The 20,179-nt window shown below is 34.9% G+C and overlaps 1 protein-coding gene across 17 annotated transcripts in view; it reads right to left on the reverse strand.

Annotated features, from left to right (window-relative positions):
• POSTN (periostin) overlaps positions 1-12,569 on the reverse strand; it is a 31,189-nt gene extending 18,620 nt beyond the window's left edge. For all 17 annotated transcript variants that reach the window (XM_071448393.1, XM_071448392.1, XM_071448391.1 and 14 more), the window contains exons 1-10: positions 12,388-12,569; positions 10,813-10,911; positions 7,007-7,071; positions 5,609-5,766; positions 4,833-4,997; positions 3,880-4,026; positions 2,853-2,994; positions 2,062-2,274; positions 1,764-1,898; positions 156-304 (exon numbers count right to left, since the gene is read on the reverse strand). In XM_071448393.1, the coding sequence (XP_071304494.1) occupies positions 156-304; positions 1,764-1,898; positions 2,062-2,274; positions 2,853-2,994; positions 3,880-4,026; positions 4,833-4,997; positions 5,609-5,766; positions 7,007-7,071; positions 10,813-10,911; positions 12,388-12,509 (1,395 nt within the window). In that variant the 5' untranslated portion in view covers positions 12,510-12,569. The remainder of the gene's footprint in view (positions 1-155; positions 305-1,763; positions 1,899-2,061; positions 2,275-2,852; positions 2,995-3,879; positions 4,027-4,832; positions 4,998-5,608; positions 5,767-7,006; positions 7,072-10,812; positions 10,912-12,387) is intronic.
• Positions 12,570-20,179: the final 7,610 nt, after the last annotated feature.

The raw sequence follows: 20,179 nt of genomic DNA on the forward strand, positions 1-20,179 counted from the left end.
AAGATCAGATTTTCATTTTTTGCTATCTTAAAAGTTGAAGGATTTTTTGCTAGATAGTCATAATGGTAAATGTTGGGGTTTCATTCAGCTTTGCCTTTTATTAACTTCCATTTTCATAGTTGGATGCATATTTTTAGAAAGACTCATTCACTTACTGTGCGATACACGAAGACTCTAAGTAGTTTTCCTCCAATTGTTTCCAGCTCTTGTCCATTGTACAGTTCATTGAGCCCAACTTTCACTTTTATAATGTGATTCTGCAGGATTCTTTTAAGAAGACGTTGATCCAGCCTTAAGGTGTCATCTAAAAAGCAAATTAGATATTAATGTATAGTAATTTATACAGTGAATTTTTATTCAAATATAGTTAAAAGAATCTGGAAATACTGAATCTTTCTGTGAAATGCTTGAATTAAAGCATGGACAGGTCTGTGTATACAGAAGACAAATTGTTTTGACCATTCTTCAAGTTCAGTCAAGAACTTTTGACACAGCCATGATTAATTACAATACCTAATATGTCTGATGATTTATAAGTGGGTCTGCTCCATCTTCTGAATTACTGCTATATTTTGTATTAGAACCAGTCCTTTCCACATGTGCACCTAAAATCTATCCAAATTCGCTTCCTTAGTAGTAAGACTACACTCTAATTCTTTGAGAAAAGGCAAGATATCCATGCTGCCACCTCCACAAATATACAAACACCTGTTTTATGGTATATTTATATCAGTTTCCCTCTGCTTTGATGTACTGGGAAATAATAACTTTCTTGTCTTTCCTGAGTTTAACTTGGATAGAGTAAAATTTCCTTCCAGCAGGTCCCACAGTGCTGTCTTTTGGGTTTAGTATGAGTATGAGGTTTATAACACACTGATATTTTTGTTGTTGCTGAGCAGTGCTCACCTTAAGCCAAGGACATCTCAGTGTCCCATGCTCTGTGAGTGGCCAGTGCACGAGAGGCTGGAAGCATCAAGTCCAGGACAGGTGACCCAAACTTGACAGAGGGATATTCCATACCATAGAATGTTGTGCTCAGTATATAAACTGGGGGAACCTGGCTGGGAGGTGTCAGTCAATGGCTGGGCATAGGTCAGGGTAATTGTATCATGCATCACCTGTTTCTCTTAGTCTTTAATCATACTTTAAAACATTATTATTATTATTATTATTATTATTATTATTATTATTATTATTATTATTATTATTATTATTATTATTATACTATTAGTATTATTAATATTATTATTTTACTTTGTTAAAGTTATCAAATAGCTCTTATCTAAGCCTATGAAGTTTTATTACATTTTTTCCCCCTGATTCTCCTCCCCATCCCTGAGTGGGGGAAAGAGGGGAGTGATCAAGTGGATGTGTGGTACTTAGCTGTTGGCTGGAATGAAACTACTGCATACATTTTCTGAGAATAAATAAGTTTTGAATCTAATGGAAGTAATGTAAGACTAAGGAAACTGGCAGTTTATTGATACCTTTCCATTCCTAAAGTCTTTCTGTGTATATTTTGTATCTTATTATAGTGCTACTATTTCCATTAGCAAATGATATGGGTGAAAGCAAACTCTGCAGCCTGGTGGTTAGGCTTGTTTTGTATTTCTACAAGGTATGTAATTTGAAAGGATGCAGTCATTCTATTTATCTATGATGCTCTTGCAGTGAGACTTAGAACAAGTACTGGGGGTTATTTGGAAAACTGTCAGGGTAGCGTATATACTGGTTTATTTTGACAATCTTTTAGGGCTACTAACCTGAGAAAGCACCATTCAGAGGTGCCAGGAGAGTGTATTGGCCTTCTGGCCTTAGAGAAGATGCCAACCCTAGCTGTGCCACCAGGTCCGTAAATGTAGTCTGCTGAGCACCCCCAAGCTCAATGACTTGTTTGGCTGCAAATAAAGAATTAAGAAAAGGTATTTTAACACACAATATCTTCCTATTTCAGATTTGGATTCTCCATGCTTATCCAGAACTACATATCTGAGGGAATCTGGATAAGGTTATTAAAAATATCTTCAGTGCAACAAGTTTTCCATCAGTCACATCACTGACCAGAATCAGGAATTAGCACTTGATCAATGAGGTGGATAACGCCATTGCTTCTCACAATATCTTTGCGTTTCACCATTTTCACTCCATTCACAGTCAGACTTTCACCATCACAACCAACTTCAACAGTGTTTCCTTCCAAGGTTTCATAGACAGCTCCCCCTGTGATGGCTTCAGAGCACTGGAGAGTATTTAATATATGGAACTTCACAAGAGCTGCAGAGAACAGAGCAGGAATTTAATAGATGTAGGTGTTTGGACACATATATGTATAATTTACATACACTATTTTTAATTAATTTCACTCACAGATACTTTATTTAAATTTAATGATACTGTAGGCCTCTAAATCACATTTTTGATCAAAACTATTTGGCATCCCTTATATTATTAAAAATATATTGGTTATGCTACAATCTGCTAGTCACTGCATATGATATGCTCCAAGAGGACCTATGAGTACAAAACTCCATAGGCTATGCAAAGGTATGAGAGAATTTAATATTCAGATAGCCCTGGATTTCTAGGGACAGGAATGTCTATCAGACCTATGCAGCTGAACTATTAGAAAGTCAATGTGCCTATATTTTCACAGTTCCCTTTAAACTGTTTTGGAGATTAAGTTTTCAATGACTTTCTATCCTTAGGCAAGTGGAAAAATGAGAGACAGAAGAAATAACTCCTCCTACACACATGAAAGTAGAGGTGCTTCATTCCAGAGCTATAAGGATAATGCATTTTCTGCCTCCTGATCAACTCAAACATATTTCTTGTTTGCAAAAAAGTTTAAATACCTTCAGAGGCCACCTTGTCACCCATGATTCTTTCTAAAACTCCCCTTGGAAGTTTCTCAAAAGCTTCATTAGTAGGAGCAAAGATTGTGTAATGACCGGGTCTTCCAAGAATATCCATGACACCTGATGTAATGGCAGGAGCCTAAAATATAATTTTTTATTTAAATGCTGATTATTTGAAATATTACCAAAATGCATTATCTGTCTAATTTTACCTCATGCCTACAGATACTTGGATGCTAGACTGAGATCAGTGTTTTAAAAAGATAGATAATGAATCTTACAGAAAGATGAAAAAAATAACTGACAGAGGAATGTTTTTAAACTGAAAACCAGAAAGTATTGGGTTTTATATTAAGTTTTTTTAAAGATATTAAATATTGTGGTTTCCTATAACTGTCATGAACTCTATTTGAGGGATTCAGAGGATCTTCTCCACCTTTATGCCTCTCCATTTAAAATACCTTTTTGTATCATATTTATTAAGGAGATGGAAGATAGAAAAGGACAACAGTTATCTGCAAAGCAATGGCATATTTTTTAAAATAAGCAGCATGAAATCCCATTACACTGTGGAGACACATTTTTTAGAAGATGGAAAAATTAGAAACTTGGACAATTTTTAACCATGCTTCCTCTATGCAAGAAAAATCCTTCTTATGTGCATCTACTGACTTATGAGTTGGGTTCTGAAATTTATTTGGTGTCTTTACCATTTTTTATTATCCATTTTGAAATTGTTCTTATTTATCTAGCACCAGAATCTGTAACTTCATGCTCACATTTCATTTTCTCAGTGCTTGAAGAGAAGACACTTTTTAGGTACAAGGACACATTCCGTCCTATTGATGTTGCCTTTTTAAATAGCTAGGTTTGCAATAATAACTGAAGCTCTTAATTTAATTTATTTTTTCCTCTCCTACTGAGCTAACACCTCTTACTTCCAGGTATCGTAAACAAATAAAAAAGGAATTAAAAAAACCCTCCTTAAATAAACAGAGAAGAGTTTTTATTTTTGTCCACTTACTCTAAATGATGAAAGCTCATCCTCAAATTCAATGAAATCTTGAATGGTATTTGCAACAGAAGTCAGGACACGATCAACGACATGGACAACACCATTGGTAGCAATTTGGTTGCCATGGATGATCCTGGCACAGTTAACAGTGACAACCTATATTTGAAGAATCAAGTAGTGGAAGATTAAACAGTAATTTGATCACAATCTTGGAACCTGACTCTCACAGACTGGCAATGTAGGTAAATTGTGTATTCACTGCTGTAATTGCAATGGTTTTTTTCAAAATTTGAAGTAAAGCCTTTTAAGATTTGAAAGTTTGACTAAGCTTCTGGAAAGATAGCAGCAGATTTATTCAGCTTACATTGATTTCATATTCATGTTTAATTTCTTACTGCAATTATTCTGATTTCTTATCTGGCTAATATGTTGGTTATACTGGTTCTTTTTAGCAATAACACCTGTAGACAAACATTTTGATGGATTTAAGACAACAAAGATGAGTGACTTAACTGGGAGGTTTCTTGCATTTATAATTTTATTTTTTTTTGCCTAGGCAAATAATGGATGTGTGTTTCCTACAACTTTCAATGCTCCTACCATGGACTCAAATTCAAATAAAAGATCTGTGTAATATTATTTAGCAAAACTGTAAAAATTAATAGTAGATTTTGCTGTCAAATTTATGACCATGTATTTTGACCACAAAAGGCTTTGTCTTTTATGAAGAAAGTTCATTTTCATTTGCACTTTGATTTTGAAACATCACAGTCTTTACTCATCCTTTCTTAGTGATTAGTCTACAGAGCAGACAAAAATTCTTGAAGAGAATATTTATTTTTCTCAGTGGCAACTGACTTGGTGTATGGTAAACTTTTGATAATATATTTTCTTAGTTATATAAGGAAGTAAAGGCATCAAATAAATAAATGCATTAGGGGGAAAAAAGAGAATGGACTTACCCCATTGGGATAATGGTTAATGAACAATTTCTGGCCATTATACATAGACACCAGGGTCATGCCATTCTTAAGATCTTTTGTCAACATGCGCTTGTTTAACATGTGGTGGTGGAGAGAATTATACAGTTCAATATTTACATTGTCAACCAAATTCCTGTGGGTTTCCTGAAGAAGAAAAGGAATTTAATCAATTACAAGCTTCAAAACCTCCTGCCACTCAGAAAGATGTATGTATTGTTTTACCTTAGTATATGTTTTCAACATATACTCAGCATCTGTTAGGGAAGACGACTTTGATGCCTATAAATCTGGCTCTACTTAAATGATCTTTGAGTCTGATTTGCTCACAAATGGAAGATGAGTCTTCATCGCAGTCAAATCATTAGAGGATCTTTAATTCAATGTTTTTTTAACTGAAATCATTACTAAAAGAAGGACACCTGAATTTCTGACAGTGTACAGCCATACATCATGCAGCTGCTGGAATTCCTAGGAGTTTCCCTGAAACTATGTTAAATAAATTAACAATACTAATATGTGTCATGCAAGTGCTTAAGTAAGAAGCAATTACAGTTGCTTAGTACTCCTAAAAGTAAACCCAGCTTCTCTAGTTTCAGAAATGTACATTAAAGATGTAGATTATTTCATTATTACCTGTATTATGTCCTTCTATGTCTAAAACTTGACATTGTTTCCTATCTAATTTATCCCACACTAGCTGCTTCAGCTAGAATGTTTAACTCATGCACATGCACACAGCACACACACACACTTACTGAATCTAACTGGTCCCAGGCTTCATTGCTTGGTGCAAAGAAAGTGAATGATCCTCGTCCCTCAATCTCTTCTCTCAGCTTTGACATGTCAGAGTAGCGCTGTGTGGTGGTAGCTCCCACAATACCAAGCGTACCATATACATGATCAATTGGAGCAACTAAAATAAACATGAGGAAAGAACGCTGTAAACTCTTCAGTTTATCACAATCAAATTTTCTTTCTGTCTTTTGGAAGCGTAATAGCTCTGAAACTGTTTAAGTCAGAATTAAACAATATGTTTAGGTTAAAAATTTCATTGTCAGCATGCTCAAAAATCATCTAAGCACATCTGCTTGCTGTTCCTTTTTGTGATTTTCTTAATGAAAAATTAGATCAAACAATACTGAATATTGTGAAGTTTCCTTTAGAAGATCTGTTGTATTTTGTATCAACCCAACATGAAGGAGAGAGGCTATCCATTTACAATCACAAAAATTTCAGTGGAGTGGGTCTCATTAACTCACAATGGACCAGAATTCTTTTCGTAAGGACTCTTACTCTTCTTCCAATGTCTGGTTTATGCATATCCTGATTTATCCAGAGAGTAATGGCCATAGTCTCACAGTTAAAACATGGCTACATGAGAACAGCATTCATATCTCCTAATTTTAGGCATCTAGAAGTGAGACATTTGCATGCAACCTAATGTTTTTTGGTTCTTTTTATGGTTATTGTGAAGAACAGGTGATTCTAGTGTGTGACTGATTTCATCCTAATGTCAGTATCTGAAGGGAGATTAATTTATCTGAACAAACTGAACTCTGCATTATTGAACATAACAGGATCATCTCAGTTACAGGGATCAAAAACTATGAAACATATTCCTTCTCATACTACTCTTGTCTGCTGCAATTAGTTTTATTTTTACAAAGAAGAATAGCATAAATAGGACAGATGCAGAATTTCTGTCTTCATCTTCACTCTTTCTTTGATAAAGGCTATAAGACTCTTTAAGTAAATTAGATTCAAGTTTTTTCAGAAAAAAGAAAATACAAATTTAGATATGCTCCACCCTGAGTCCTGGCTTTCTGACCACACTGATATGCTTCAGACTAGTCTCAGATTTGATGGGAATAGGAATTAAAGCTCTTCTTTGGCAGCTTTGGGAACTGAAGACACTATCATTTCTCACCAATCCAGAATCTGGAAGGAGCTGGGAAATTCAACCTAAACTTTATGATCAAATTCAATGCTAGCTAATTTTTAATTGTGCTTGCTGCATGCAAATGAAGCTGTGCATTCTTAGGCAGTACTTCTTAAAAAGAGGCAATCATTTCTCATGCTGATCACTTCTGAAACTCTGCTGTAATTTTAATTTTTTCCATATGCAACTTATCTATAAGAAAATAAGCTTATACCTGCAGGACATCCCCTTGTACCATCCATCTTCATATAGCCAGGACAGCACTCATATAAGACAGTTCTGTGGATTCAGACAAAAGCACCATTAAATAATATGTAGGAGAAATAAACTAATTTTAGCTAAGTCTAATTTTATTTCTATTATCAATTTTTCATTGCTAGCACATATTCTCCAGCATTTCAGCCTTTTTTTGTCATTCAGCCCTTTTTGTATTGATTACAAATTGGTCATATTTTACTGAATGTAAAGTTTTTGAATTTAAAGAAAGACTGACATCATTAAAATAAAATCCTGGTCAAAGGGTTATGAAGGAAAAAGACAAATTTAAATGAACAGAATAGAAATTAAAGTGAGAAAACTACATGAGGTCACCTACATACTGGTTATAGGAATTGACAAGTATTTCAGAGAAGGTCCTGTGCATTGTATGGAGATAAAAAGTGGGATAAGAGAGCCTCTGTTCTCCAAGGAAGAATTTGAAGAAGATCAGGAATGAGGAAGAGAACTAATTAAGAACAGACATAAAACTGGTTCCAGAGAAGGAAGTCACTAAAAACTGGATGGATGGACTCAAGGGAAAGTTCACAGGTAAATGTAGTAAGGATGAAAACCAGAATACAAGAAACCAAAGCCAGGGTTTAAAAAGTTTGTCATCACAGCACACAGAGACTTTAGCATTGCCAGGGGCCAGGAAATGTTATATAAAAAGACTCTAATTCTCAAATACACATAAGCTACACATAACAGCAAAACAGGGCTGAATGATGATTCTATAATGTAAGGATCATTTTAACATTGTGTTTCTTATGAGATATAATTTCTTCTTAATTTTAAACAGAAATAAGAGTTCTACCATTGACCTGTTTGAAAAATCCTCCTCTTTTACAGGAAAATGCAAATTCACTGAAGTTTTCACTGAATTTTGGCTCCTTGGAAGAAATTTAATTCATTACGCTTCAGATATTATTTTTCAAATTATCTTACACTGTACAGTATATGGTATACCATAATGACATTACTGTTTTACACAATATATTTATTTTTATAGGTGTGGCTGATGCTGGCAATTCAAAAGTTCTGAACACTCATTCCTTGAAGCTTTTTACTGGGCCTTTAACCACTACAGTTCATTTTTAATTAGCAGAATCTTTGGTGGCAGCTGAGTACATTTTTCTCATGTTTCATAATTTAAAGCTGACAAAAAGTTAATCACAACCACATTAAAATGAACAACTTATTCAAATGAAAATTTGGACTTAATATCTTCAACATCCAAACTACTTAAAGAGATTTTAAAATAAAGTAGACTGGAAGAAAAATAATAATAAACAGCATGATTGGAAAAGTAAGGATTATCATTCCATAAAAGAGAGCAATCTGATAGAGGTGGTGAAAATTATTTCTTTATTAAACACAGTCTTTTATTTCTCTGTGCTATGAAAATATTTATTATCTATTCCTTCACAGGCATATACATACATGATATATTCACCATGTACATATTTTCAACTGAGAAACTATATATTGAAAGTATTTGTATAGTTCTTTTAGTACATCTCTTCCTTTAAAGCAATACATTAAAGGCTGTGTCTTGGGAATGCATGGATAGCATGGGCTACAGATTTTTAATCTAATGATAAACCTTTTACTCTTAGTCCTTCTTGCATCCTTGCCAGAAGCTAATAATAAAAACATAATAATCTGATTATCTGTTAAAAAAAAGTGTAGCAAAATAGGAATTAAAATGTTCTCCTAACTGTGTGAACTGCTTTGTCATGAGAAAATATTTTTTCCTCCCTTGGAATAGAAAATATTTCCCCCTCATCCCATGGGAAGCTATGAAATATTGCAGTTTAATTAGCTTTTGGAAAAAGGAAAGAGGCAGCTGAGTTATAAGCATAGATTAAGACATGGCAAGATAATTCTCATACCACATCCAACAATGATACAATTAATGAAAGACAGAAAATTGGCTGAAGAACAAAGCTAAGAAGAAAATGCTTCTTCAGCCAAGCATTACAAGATCAGTGACTTTTTTACCACGTATCTTGTTATGCACAGCCCAGGCTTCTTTTCAGTTAGCAAGTTCCTACTTACATTATTCATATTCCCTTACAGTTTTCTGCAGTTAGAAAGTTCTTTAGCTGTGCCCAAAATGTAAGAAAGATGGAATGGGAGAAAAGAGGTTTACATGGAGCATCATCCCACAATAAAGTCAGAACCAGATAAAATTTGGTGCAAGGTGCAGTTCCTCAGTACCGCCTGTGTGTAGGCAGAGCACACAGGGGAAATGCCACCTCAGACCAGACCAGAAATTATCCTCATATGCATCCCTACTGGTTCAAAAGAAGCCTGTGGCCAAAAGCAGAAAGAAATCAATTATTCAGCTGAGAAACCAATGATGCATTCTTGAGGTTTTGGTCGGGTTAGTTTCTTTGTCTTTGTTGGGTTTTTTTTGTTGTTGTTGTTGTTTTGTTTTGGTTTGTTTGTTGATTTTTTGGTGTTTTTTTAAGTACAACATTGTCCTGACCTCATCCAAAGGAGTATATTCCAAAGGAAAAAGACAGAACAGCACTACCTTAATCCTTGTTATTCTTGGCTAATAGAGCCAGTTTTCAGTTTATTTAAATCAGCTCTGTGACTCATCTATTTCTACTTCTTGCTGGCATGGAGATAAAATACTGCTGAGAAACAGTGGAAAGACTTTTGTTCCAACAAATGCTGATTTAGGAAATTTGTATGTTACACTTCCATTGTAAATGGGAATTGCACATAAAAAAAACTTTCAACATTTTATAGACATAAGTTAGAGAGGACTTTTTAACGTGGAGATATTGACATGAGATGAGCTGTTGTCCTTTGGATTAGCATTCTTATTGGAGAAGTCTCTTAGTTTTGTCTGTGTTTCTGGGTTTAGTATGCAGAGTATAAAACTCATTAATGGCTAAGACTAAGTTGCAACAGATGCTTTATTATAACCACAAAAACCCCTTAAACAACCCTCAGGAGTTCTATGACTCAACTTATTCTCACACAGATTCTTTTTCTCATCTAGCCCTGATCTGTGAGTGCTTGTACAATGGTAGGGGGGTTAAAATGGAAGGGGAAGAGCAGGTGATAATTTTGTGTACACTGTCATGACCAAACCCACCCAGATCCACCGCTCAATGTCTTTCTCTGGTTGGCTGTATTAGACTTCTTGAGGCCTTGCACAGGATTTCTGTAATATTTTACAGCTAACATTCCTCCAAATTCTGGTCAGGAGGAGAACAAAGTCTCCACGTGACTTCAGTTCGATGAGTCTAAACTGCCTATTGCTTCAAACTACTTTTCTTAACACATGAAGTTATCCATCAGTGCTCCTGGAGCTTTGAAAATTAATGAATTCCCTCAGATTCATTCTGAGAGCAGACTTTCTTTCATGGGAAGACGTGACATCTATCTAGGAATAAAACCACAGAAGTAGGTTGCTTTCCAAAACTGCCTGTGAGAATATTCAAGTTCCACTGTAACCATTTTCAGGAAATACCTTTCTTCCCAATGTGTCTGTGGTTAGAATAAAATTTAGTGCCAAAGTTGTCAGTAGTATGGCAGACTTTACTGAAAAGGTGAAGTATTTTGGATGACTTGCAGTGTGCCCAGAGAAGGAAAGGGGAAGTCAGTATTGCAATGCCACCTGGAGGAGAAGTAAAGATTCTGACATAAACTATAAACAGTTTGTCTGTGAGAAAAGGAGTTTTCTAATCATACATTTTATTATCTCAGTCAATAGAGAACAGTTTGGAAGCAGAGCATACTTACGCTTTCTTTCCACAGATGGATTGCTGGTACCAGTTTCTGCAAGTGCTGAAGTATTTCTTTTTTGTTCCCATAACTTGCTGCAGAGCACAGACATTTGGGCTATGGGTGCAGTGAGAAACATTGTAAAAAGTTTTCATACATGAAAAAATTTTACATGAAATAGTAGCAAATAGTTTTCCTGTCGAGTAACAAATTAACTCCTGGCTTCATTTCCCAGGACAGGTGTGTTTTGAAGTAGCCACAGTGCAAGTTCTTGGGGCTGCCCAGCTGGATTACTTGGCAAGTCCACCCTCCCTGCAGCAACAGAAGCTTCCCCTTCATTCTGGTTTGACCCTGTGTGTCTGATGGGCAGTGATCACCAGCTGTGCCCAGGCAAGTCTTGATATCCATTTCTCCCTTCCCCCTGTGAAGTGAATTACCAGACCCCGGGGACCAGTGAACACCATGAGGCTCTTTTCATTAAAGTTTTTGTCTTTTACACATCTGTGCAGCTGAAGGTCGTGGGGAGATGGGGAAGAAAAAGTGCCTTGTTCTTTATGTAGAAGGAAGCCCTGTCTTCTGTAAATCAATCACCTATTCTGATTACCAACCATTTTGAGTACCGCAGGCACCTAAATAAACATTCTGGGAATTACTGGGGACCAAAGGGTAAATTGGCATGTAAATAAAAGGAGTCACAGGCTTCAGAGGAGGAATATGTGTTCCTTAGCATGGTGGTGTACAAAGATGAATTTCTTATGGTCAAATTCCATGGAGCAAGGGCATTTCATCCCTTATTTTTATACTTCTGCAATTAAAAAAATTCATCAGCTCAGAAGTTAGACTATATACTTTACATCAGTGGGAAGCTAGTGAGCTTCTTTATTTGAAAAGCTAAAAAAAATTGGAAAAGCACATGTGTGTAGCAGGCAGTGGGAAGATAGGATGGTAAACAATTCTTATTCACAGAATGTTTTTTGCTTAAGAAGACTAGAGGAAAATATCTTTAGGCACATGTGTTTTCCTGACACCAGCTGTTCAAATTATTTCCATGTCTCCAAGCAGCCTGGCTTGTAAGCGTTGCCTTTTGAAAGCCCTGCTGAGCAGCTTGCTGCATTGCTCTAGTGGGAACAGAAGTCTCACAAAGGATTCCCAGTATATATTCCCACATTAGAAAACATTTAAATAGAGTTAACGGTTTTCATCAGGATGGAATAAAGAGAGCAAATACTGTGGGTAGCTATCAACTCTGCAAAAGACTGAAAACACATAAAAATTTCTGATCTCCCATTACAATACTTACAAACTGAAATTAATTTTGGTGATTCTGAATCACATTTTATTCATTATGAAGTGGTGATTTTAGATTTCTTTACATTTTATGAAGTTTAACAGTATTCTGTCTCTTTTCAAAACTCTGTGTAAAGCTTTTTATTCAGGAACAATTATTGTAAAATGAATTTTAAAAGAAAATTCTACTTGAAGGACAGCAACAATTCATAGTGAAAAATTGCATGTAATATAATGCTAAAAGAAAGGGGAGAATAAAGATTAACAAGCTTCTTTTTAAATTAGAAATAAAAGCCAGTTACTTACCCCTGGTCGCGTGCCCTTATTCGACTGTGAGTTAAAATCTTGTCATAGTGAGCAGAAGCAGCTGCTTGTTCAAAAGCAGACAACAAAAAAGGCAAAAAGGTGAATAAGAAAAAGATCTTCATCTTTAGTCCTTTGTTGCTTCTGGCAAGTCTAGAAGAGAGAACTGGCAAAGGGTCTGGAGAGCTGACAATTTATATACATGCTAGAAGGTGGTGGGAGGGAACCAGAGGATCAACCTGAAACTTTGTACCACCCCCCTTAGAACAGCAAACAGATCCTGCTGCCAGCTTCAGTAACCTAAATCAGTACCTCAATTAACCATATAAATAATTGCTTTTAATCCCCAATTGATTAATTTCTTCCTTATTACAGAAGGCTTAGCATTTTATTCTGCTGACACAACAACAGAGAGAGTTTGAGAAGTTTAGACTTTGACTTATGGTTTAGTATTTATAGCACTGAGGCATCCAGAGGTCATGATCACTGCGTGTGGTTTTATTCAAACCCAGAGGAAGATGTCTGTTCCCATACGAACTGCATTGCTTTCCTTTGTTTTCCATGTCCTCACAGTTATCAGCTATGAGCTGTCTAATTAGTGAAGCTGATGGAAGTTACAAATACAGTTGCCAATAACCTGAAATAGCATTTTTGTCTTGAGAAAAAAAAAGCTGTATTAACACATACTCTGATTATGAAGTAGTCACTCAATCAAATGCAGTATTAATTTAAATATTCATTTTCATTTTAATGATAACAAGTACTGTTACATAATGCTTTCATTCAGAGCTTTATGTAATATATGATTACTTATTATATCAAAATCACAGAGTATCTGAACATTTGCATGTGTACCTTTCTCTTAACTACTTATTGGCTGGTCCTTCAAAGCCTCTTGGAAAAGGTAATGGAAATGGAAAACCTAAATCTGAGCTGTAACTGAGGAAACTGAGGCAGAAATGGCAGGTCAAATCTCCTATGAAGGGATAGTCTTAAGGTTCCAGGGGCACCTTGTGTGTTGACTGCAATCCAGGAGTTTGAAATTTTCATGCCAAGGAAAAAAATCTGCCATTTATATAGTTGTGTTGGCATAACACTTCATGGTTTCTCAGATTAAGAGCAGAGACATTTAGTTAAATGTGGGCTTCTGTTCTATCATAACCTCTATATACCCAACTTGCAAAAAGCTCAAGATAGCTCATGGAAGTGTCAGTACCTCTTGATGTACGAACTCCACGCCTGAAACCTCACTGACAGCTCCACTGATGGAGGTGATGGGTCAACTCTGTGATTTCATATTACATGCTTTAGGAGAATATCAGTGCTGTCCTGATATGCTTTTTATTTCTTCCAGGTCTTTGCAGCAGGAAATACTCTGAGAAATATTGCCTCTTAAGTGTCTAGCTGTGATATTTCAAGCTGCTAATTTGCCTTAGTTGAGTAGTCTTTGCAGATCTCAATTTAAAGGTGAAAAAAAATCAGAAGATACACTGTAAAATTAACTTGAAAAACTTCAGAAAGTCCCAGAACTGTCCCAGTAACCTGTCTTCTCAGGAGTCCCTCCCTCATCTCTGAGACATCAGCATAGCTCATGTTCTTCTCTTCCACACTTACCATGTAGCACCAAAAAAAAGTAGCAATCAATGCTGCTGCATGCATTGAGCTCTTGTTTACAGAGCTATCCACCACAGTAAATGATGGAGCAATCTGAGAGGGAAACCTTTTCTCTTTTCATGGTTTTCCAGTTTTCTGATTAGTGACCCTACCTCCTCAAATCTCAGAGAATCCCATTTGTTCTCTGCATTGAGTACAGTAGGCTATTGTCCAACACTTAATAACAAGCCTGGTGACATCATTATACTATATTTAATGAGGCAAGCATTAGCAAAAAATAGTAAATGCAGAGGTAAACTAAGCTGCCACCTTAGTTTTTTTCTTCCTTCTGCTAAATGCTTTGTGCTATTATATTTCCTAAGTGATGGGATGTTGAAGTTCTAATTATAAATGTTAAATATCTAACTATAAAATTGATTAAAACACTGAATGGATTTGAATTACTACCATAGTAATAGGAATAATTATTACCTACAACAGAAAGAGTATATCCAAGGAAATACCTGGAATAAGAAAAGAACACGTGTTGATTTTCATCTTCCAGGACATGTAAATATTGTCAAGAAGAAAGTCTAAGGTATCTGCTATTCTGAAGTTTATTGCATTTCTCTAGAGACCTCTAGTGGACAGAAATCTGTAAAGTCATTTTCTGAAACCTGTGTTAATTGTTCACACTAAAAATTTATTATATGATAAGCAATTAATTTTATTATTCCTAAAGAGGATTAGTTTAACTATTTGATACAAATTATTTGTATTAAAGTATTTAGGGTTGTGAATAACTTCTTTTGCATCAAATTGAAGCAACAAAAACATCTGTCTATTAGCAATTTGTACCCAATCCATAAAAATGAAATCTCAACATGATAGTAATATGGTTCAAAAGAAGCCAGTATTAATTCTGGACTTAGTTCTCTCTGGTCATTTACTGCAGGACTTAACAAAAAGAATTCTGCTCCTGAATTAAAATTGTTTTTGTTTTAAAGTTTAAATTCATTTGCCACACGTTGTCAAATACTTTTTGTCCTCATATTTCCACCTTTTTTCAATAACTGAACTTATTCTATACATTATCTTTCCAAGTTTTAGCAGCACAAAGGAGTTTATCAAAATAGCTTCATGTTATTTTTCCCCATGAGTGTTATTTCACCCAGTGAGTGTGTGACACAGCATGTATATATAAACATACATGGGAATTAAATCTCAGAAAGCATTGTTAGGTGTATAAACACAAAGAGAGCTCATAGCATCTGAATTTAGAAGAGAAGAAATGGAGAAAGGAAGAAAGGAAGACTCAAAGTTGTCATTCTGGTGATTCAGAGTTGTAGATACTAATCAATACTTTGATTCCTTCTATATTTTAAGGAAAGATTTATCTTCGTATATCCTCAGAAACTGTAAGTATCTGGTTTTAAGCAAGTCAATAGGAGCTGTAAAATCAACCTGATCTCTTAGAAAGTGCTATTTTATAGTCAAATTTTGATGGAAGAAGAAATATTCCTAAATTGTAAAATATCAAAATATTCTGCTTTCTCTGTGTCAAAGTGACACTAGAAATCCCAACACATGAACTGCAATGTGCACATGGCAAAATATTATAAAATGTAGCAGTAAAGCATGAGTTATATGGTCAGATTCCTCAGTCCCAATCTGCATATTCAGCTCAGTTACCCTGAAAAATTAAGTAGGGATTAGCCTTACTCCTCAGGAAAAAGGAATGCTGATTTCTCATCCAACAGCAGGTGATGCTCTTGGCACTGGCAAACAATTGTTTTCTTCCTTAGAGAATGAGCACATCTGATAAGGCAGCCTGCAATAAAATCCAAGTTTTGCTTGTAAAACATGTGGCAAGTGTCAGTGCAACACCGAGATAAGAGCTGGGGGAGCCAATCAATAGGAGTTAAGAAGTCATCCAGGCAGCAGCAGAATGTACCAGAGGGCCCCAAAGACACAAGAGAAGCTACAAGGGTGTTTGTGTTGAGCACCACTAATTTTTTAAGGTTACCCCAGAATTAGATGGTATGACGATGAACTAGACTCTGTCAACACTCTCTGTTCTTTACTGCTTAAAGGAAAAAGCACAGACAAGCAAACAAAGAAAAACTCAGTGAGTTTGCCAGTGCCATCCAGTTTATTTAGTTAGTGAAGATGCCTCATGAACAATTTCTTTTTTTTTTGGTTGAGGTTGAAATGACAGCAAATTGTCAGTAGTATGCATCCTAAATAGCCCAATTAAATGCTTATTTACTCTGATGGGAAGCTTTTACAAATTTCAAAGGTCATTTAAACTACTCTAGTGCAGGTAAAATTTATCTCATTTCCAGTTAATCAAAAGGTCATTTATTGCAGTGTCTGTATTGTCATGAACACTAAGTAGTGCTCATATCCCCAGGATATGTATACTACGCAAATGGTGGCTGTTTCATCTGGTTTGAATTTTGTGATGGCTACGGTCAAGTTAAGGCAAAATTCTAAGCTTCTTGCTGTTTACAGGCTGTATAATCCTGAATGCCATGAGCCTTTCCTGTAACAGCCAAACTTTGAAACCTAGAACATACAAGGGCATGAATCAAAAGTGTAAAAAAGATGCTGGAATTTATGGATGTGGTGGTATGGTGGGTGTGAGGTGCAAAAAACATGGGAATAACCATCATTTATGATGAAAGAGATCTTTTTAATTAGGCCTTTGATCAATAACACTGTAATAATAAAAGAGCTACTTTTGCTTTCTACTAAGTGTAATATAAAACCACTTAGGAGCAGCTTGAAGAGAAACAAATTCTTCCAGGTTTTATAAGGTTAAACACAAGAAAAACAGCATTCTGGAAGATGTGAAAATAAGAATTATGAAAACTGAGGTGTAGTGAAACCTTAAAGCTTAAATTCCTCAGTTTGAGCTTCTGTATGTATGTATGGAAGGGCAATGGATTTGACATAAAAATTATTTTTCATTATTGATTTTTTTTTTCAAGTGCACATGACATACCAAGATAAAGATTTTGTCAATTGAAGAATGTAGTAGTGTCAGCTGAATGTGGGAAAAGAGAAGTGATCTAGGCAAATATATGAAGTTTTTTGAGAATTATTAGATTCTCAGAGATTTCAGGAAACAGAATCATTAATATTGTTAACAAAATCTAAAATTACTTCTTGTTCAGATATTTTTTTAAATGGAAGGGATGAGAAACTAAATGCAAGATTGATCTCTGATAAAATAATGATAAATATTAAAATAGCTAAAAGTTCTTTTTTTTCAATTTAATAATTGAAAAAAACCCTCAAAAATTAATATAATTCTATTTACAGAGATGACTATAAAACACAGTTTGAAGTCTTAAGAGCTACTGGAAAGGCACAGCTCCCCCTCAAACTGAGCAGGGAGGGATTTTACCCTGGCTTCCCACATGGTGTAAAATTTCAGGCTCTCTATTTGTCTGACAATCAAGTTTGTTTACTGCAAAGAGCTGAATTGAAAGTCAGAAAACCAATTCTAGACATGACAAGACATATTGCCTTCCTTCTGGCAACTACATTCCTATATATCCTGTCTGGAGACTGGGGAATTGTCTGGTGTCTCTTTCCTACTAACAGCTATAGTGCATGACACAAATTTTAGGACCTTCTTAGTGTGTGATTACAGTATTCTAAATATGGGGGGAAAAAGCCTCACAGGATGGGTTCTAAATCAAGGATTCTCCGTGTAAATATTCACTATGAAAAAGTAGTTTCTTTGAGTTGGAGAAGTTTAAGACAGGTTAACTTTTCTTCCAGGAATTGAAGTACTTAATGATTTTAACTTTTAAAAAATTATGAGTTCACCTAATATAATCAAGAAATAGCTCTACTAATAAGAGCTCGATGCTGAGGCATTGTCCTATACCAGTGAGACCCTGCACTGTACATAAAACAAAGGACAATGAATAAGACCTCAAATGTGGTCAGATTTTATTTTTCATATACAATGTGACAAGGTCAAAATTAAATGTTTTTGTGACAAAAAACATGTGAGTGTCTTCACTATGGATATTTTGAAATATGCAGGTTGTCTTTTGAAAGGCTAAGATAGCGTGAATATATGAGTGTCATCTTTCTAAAGCAGATCATACAAACCAGGTTGAAGAAAATCAAGCCTGTTTTTAACTAGATTTCATGTAGATTCACAGTTAAAGAGTGCTGCCCTAGTAGATGGATATGACTTTCAAATTTAGATTTCAATTCATCAAGTCGTGTGAGCACATTTATTACATTTCAAAATTTTCAAAGCATGCACAGTGAGATTTGATTTGTACTATGTGCATCTGGATGCAGTTTTTTTGCACTTTTGCACATCAGTTTTGTTTTAGGTCCTTTCTAGAATATGTGACTTTTCATAAGAAGTGACACCTACTCTATTTTTTATTATTAATGTTCAGTTTAAAGATCATGACTTGCAAGACAAAATTAGTTAAATAAAATAATGCAGAATATAATCTCCCTTGACAAATCAGTAGATCTAATTCTGCAAGGTTAGAGAAAATTGATTTTCTCTTTGACATGGGCAGAGATTTGAGAAAAAGATTAAGGATATCAGTATTTTATTTTGGAGAGAAAATCAAACACTTCTGTATAATGTCAGATGCACAATTATTATTTCACTCGTTCAGTGAGTTACCATAGCAATACAATCCAGTGGATTTTGAAACAATTTACTTATTTTAGTCAATGAGGGGAGGGGTTATTCTATTCAGAGTCAAGCTGAATCAAAATGAAAGAATTTTTTTTTTACCACAATTACAATAAAAAGGCCATAGCTTATTGATTACAACATAAGCTTCTTGATTACAAATCTGTCTTTTGAAATTAGCCTCACTTCTATAGTTAATGCATGAATGTATTGTGAAGAACCAAGAGTAAATCACTTGAGTGGTCACTTTTCATGTTGTAAGGACCATGACTTTGAGTGAGTCTTATTTATTTTGTGGTGTTTATAGAACACTGGAAATTATAATTAAATGACACAGCTCATTGGTGTGAGCTGGGATTAATGCTGGTGTCAAACCAGAGAGAAAAAGGGCAATAGTTAAACTCTGACCTTGTCTGATGCATCTTTCAGTAAAACTTGTTTAGCCGGCAGCAGTTATTACAAGCAAGCATTTCACTATCAGATGAGCTCTGGCCACATTAAAGATCAATTAATAGGAACTAGACTGTAACACTGGCTTTGTAAAGTAAAAACCATGGTATAAAAGAAGCATCCATGTATGTCATCGGAAGATCAGAGATGTAGCAAATTAAAAATCAGGTTAATTAAAGCTCATGGAAAGATCGGTGTATAAAATGACTGGATTTCTTATTCAGATGAACAGAATTACTGTTTGATTATTCTGTATCTGGAAAATGATAAGTTTTATGATTTCTCATATCATGCAAAATAATAAAGTATAAGACCAAATGCTGTACAATAAATTTTGGATTCTGTATCTTCCCTGAAGATAATTATTTCAAAAAGAGACAAAAAGAGACCTTTTTTTTTTTTTTAGGAATAGATTTTCCTTTTCAATCATACATAAAAATTTATACTAGATTGTTTGAGTGGTTGGTTGCATCTATACATTTTGCAGACTATACCAATAAATTACATGATACAGATGGTACCAATCTGTCAGATCATTAAATAAATTTTAACTTCACTAAATATGCTGATTTTTAATGAAATAATATCTAACAAACTATTAGACACATAGCAGCCAGCTCCTTAAATACCTGTACTTCAATTTTTCTCACTTCATAGCTGCTGAGTGCTGTAGAGTGTCAATATCAGGAAATTAAAATATTATGTGTCTGAATAATCCTGAGGCTATCCAAGCAAATCACCAGTGCCTACAGTTTGTATAAAACTCAGACTGCTAACATTGCTTAGTGTTTATGATGTGGAAAAGATTAGGTTTTTAGACTCTACTAATACAAAGAGAAATCAATTTATGAGTCTAGTTAAAACTGATAAGGGACAAAATAAAAATTAACACATTCCACTAACTTTCAACAGACATCTCATTTATAGATAACTGAGTGACAAATTTCATAAAGTTATTGAGCAAATTAGAGGATGCATTCTCACACATGGGGAGAATTCCAGCGACAACTCTGTGCCTCTTTAAATTATTTTGAAAGCCTGTCCCTAGAACTTCTCTGAAAAGTGAAG

Source organism: Agelaius tricolor, unplaced genomic scaffold (genome assembly GCF_023055355.1).
Source record: "Agelaius tricolor isolate 1412-34295 unplaced genomic scaffold, bAgeTri1.0.p SCAF_26, whole genome shotgun sequence".
In the NCBI taxonomy this organism is placed as follows: domain Eukaryota; kingdom Metazoa; phylum Chordata; class Aves; order Passeriformes; family Icteridae; genus Agelaius; species Agelaius tricolor.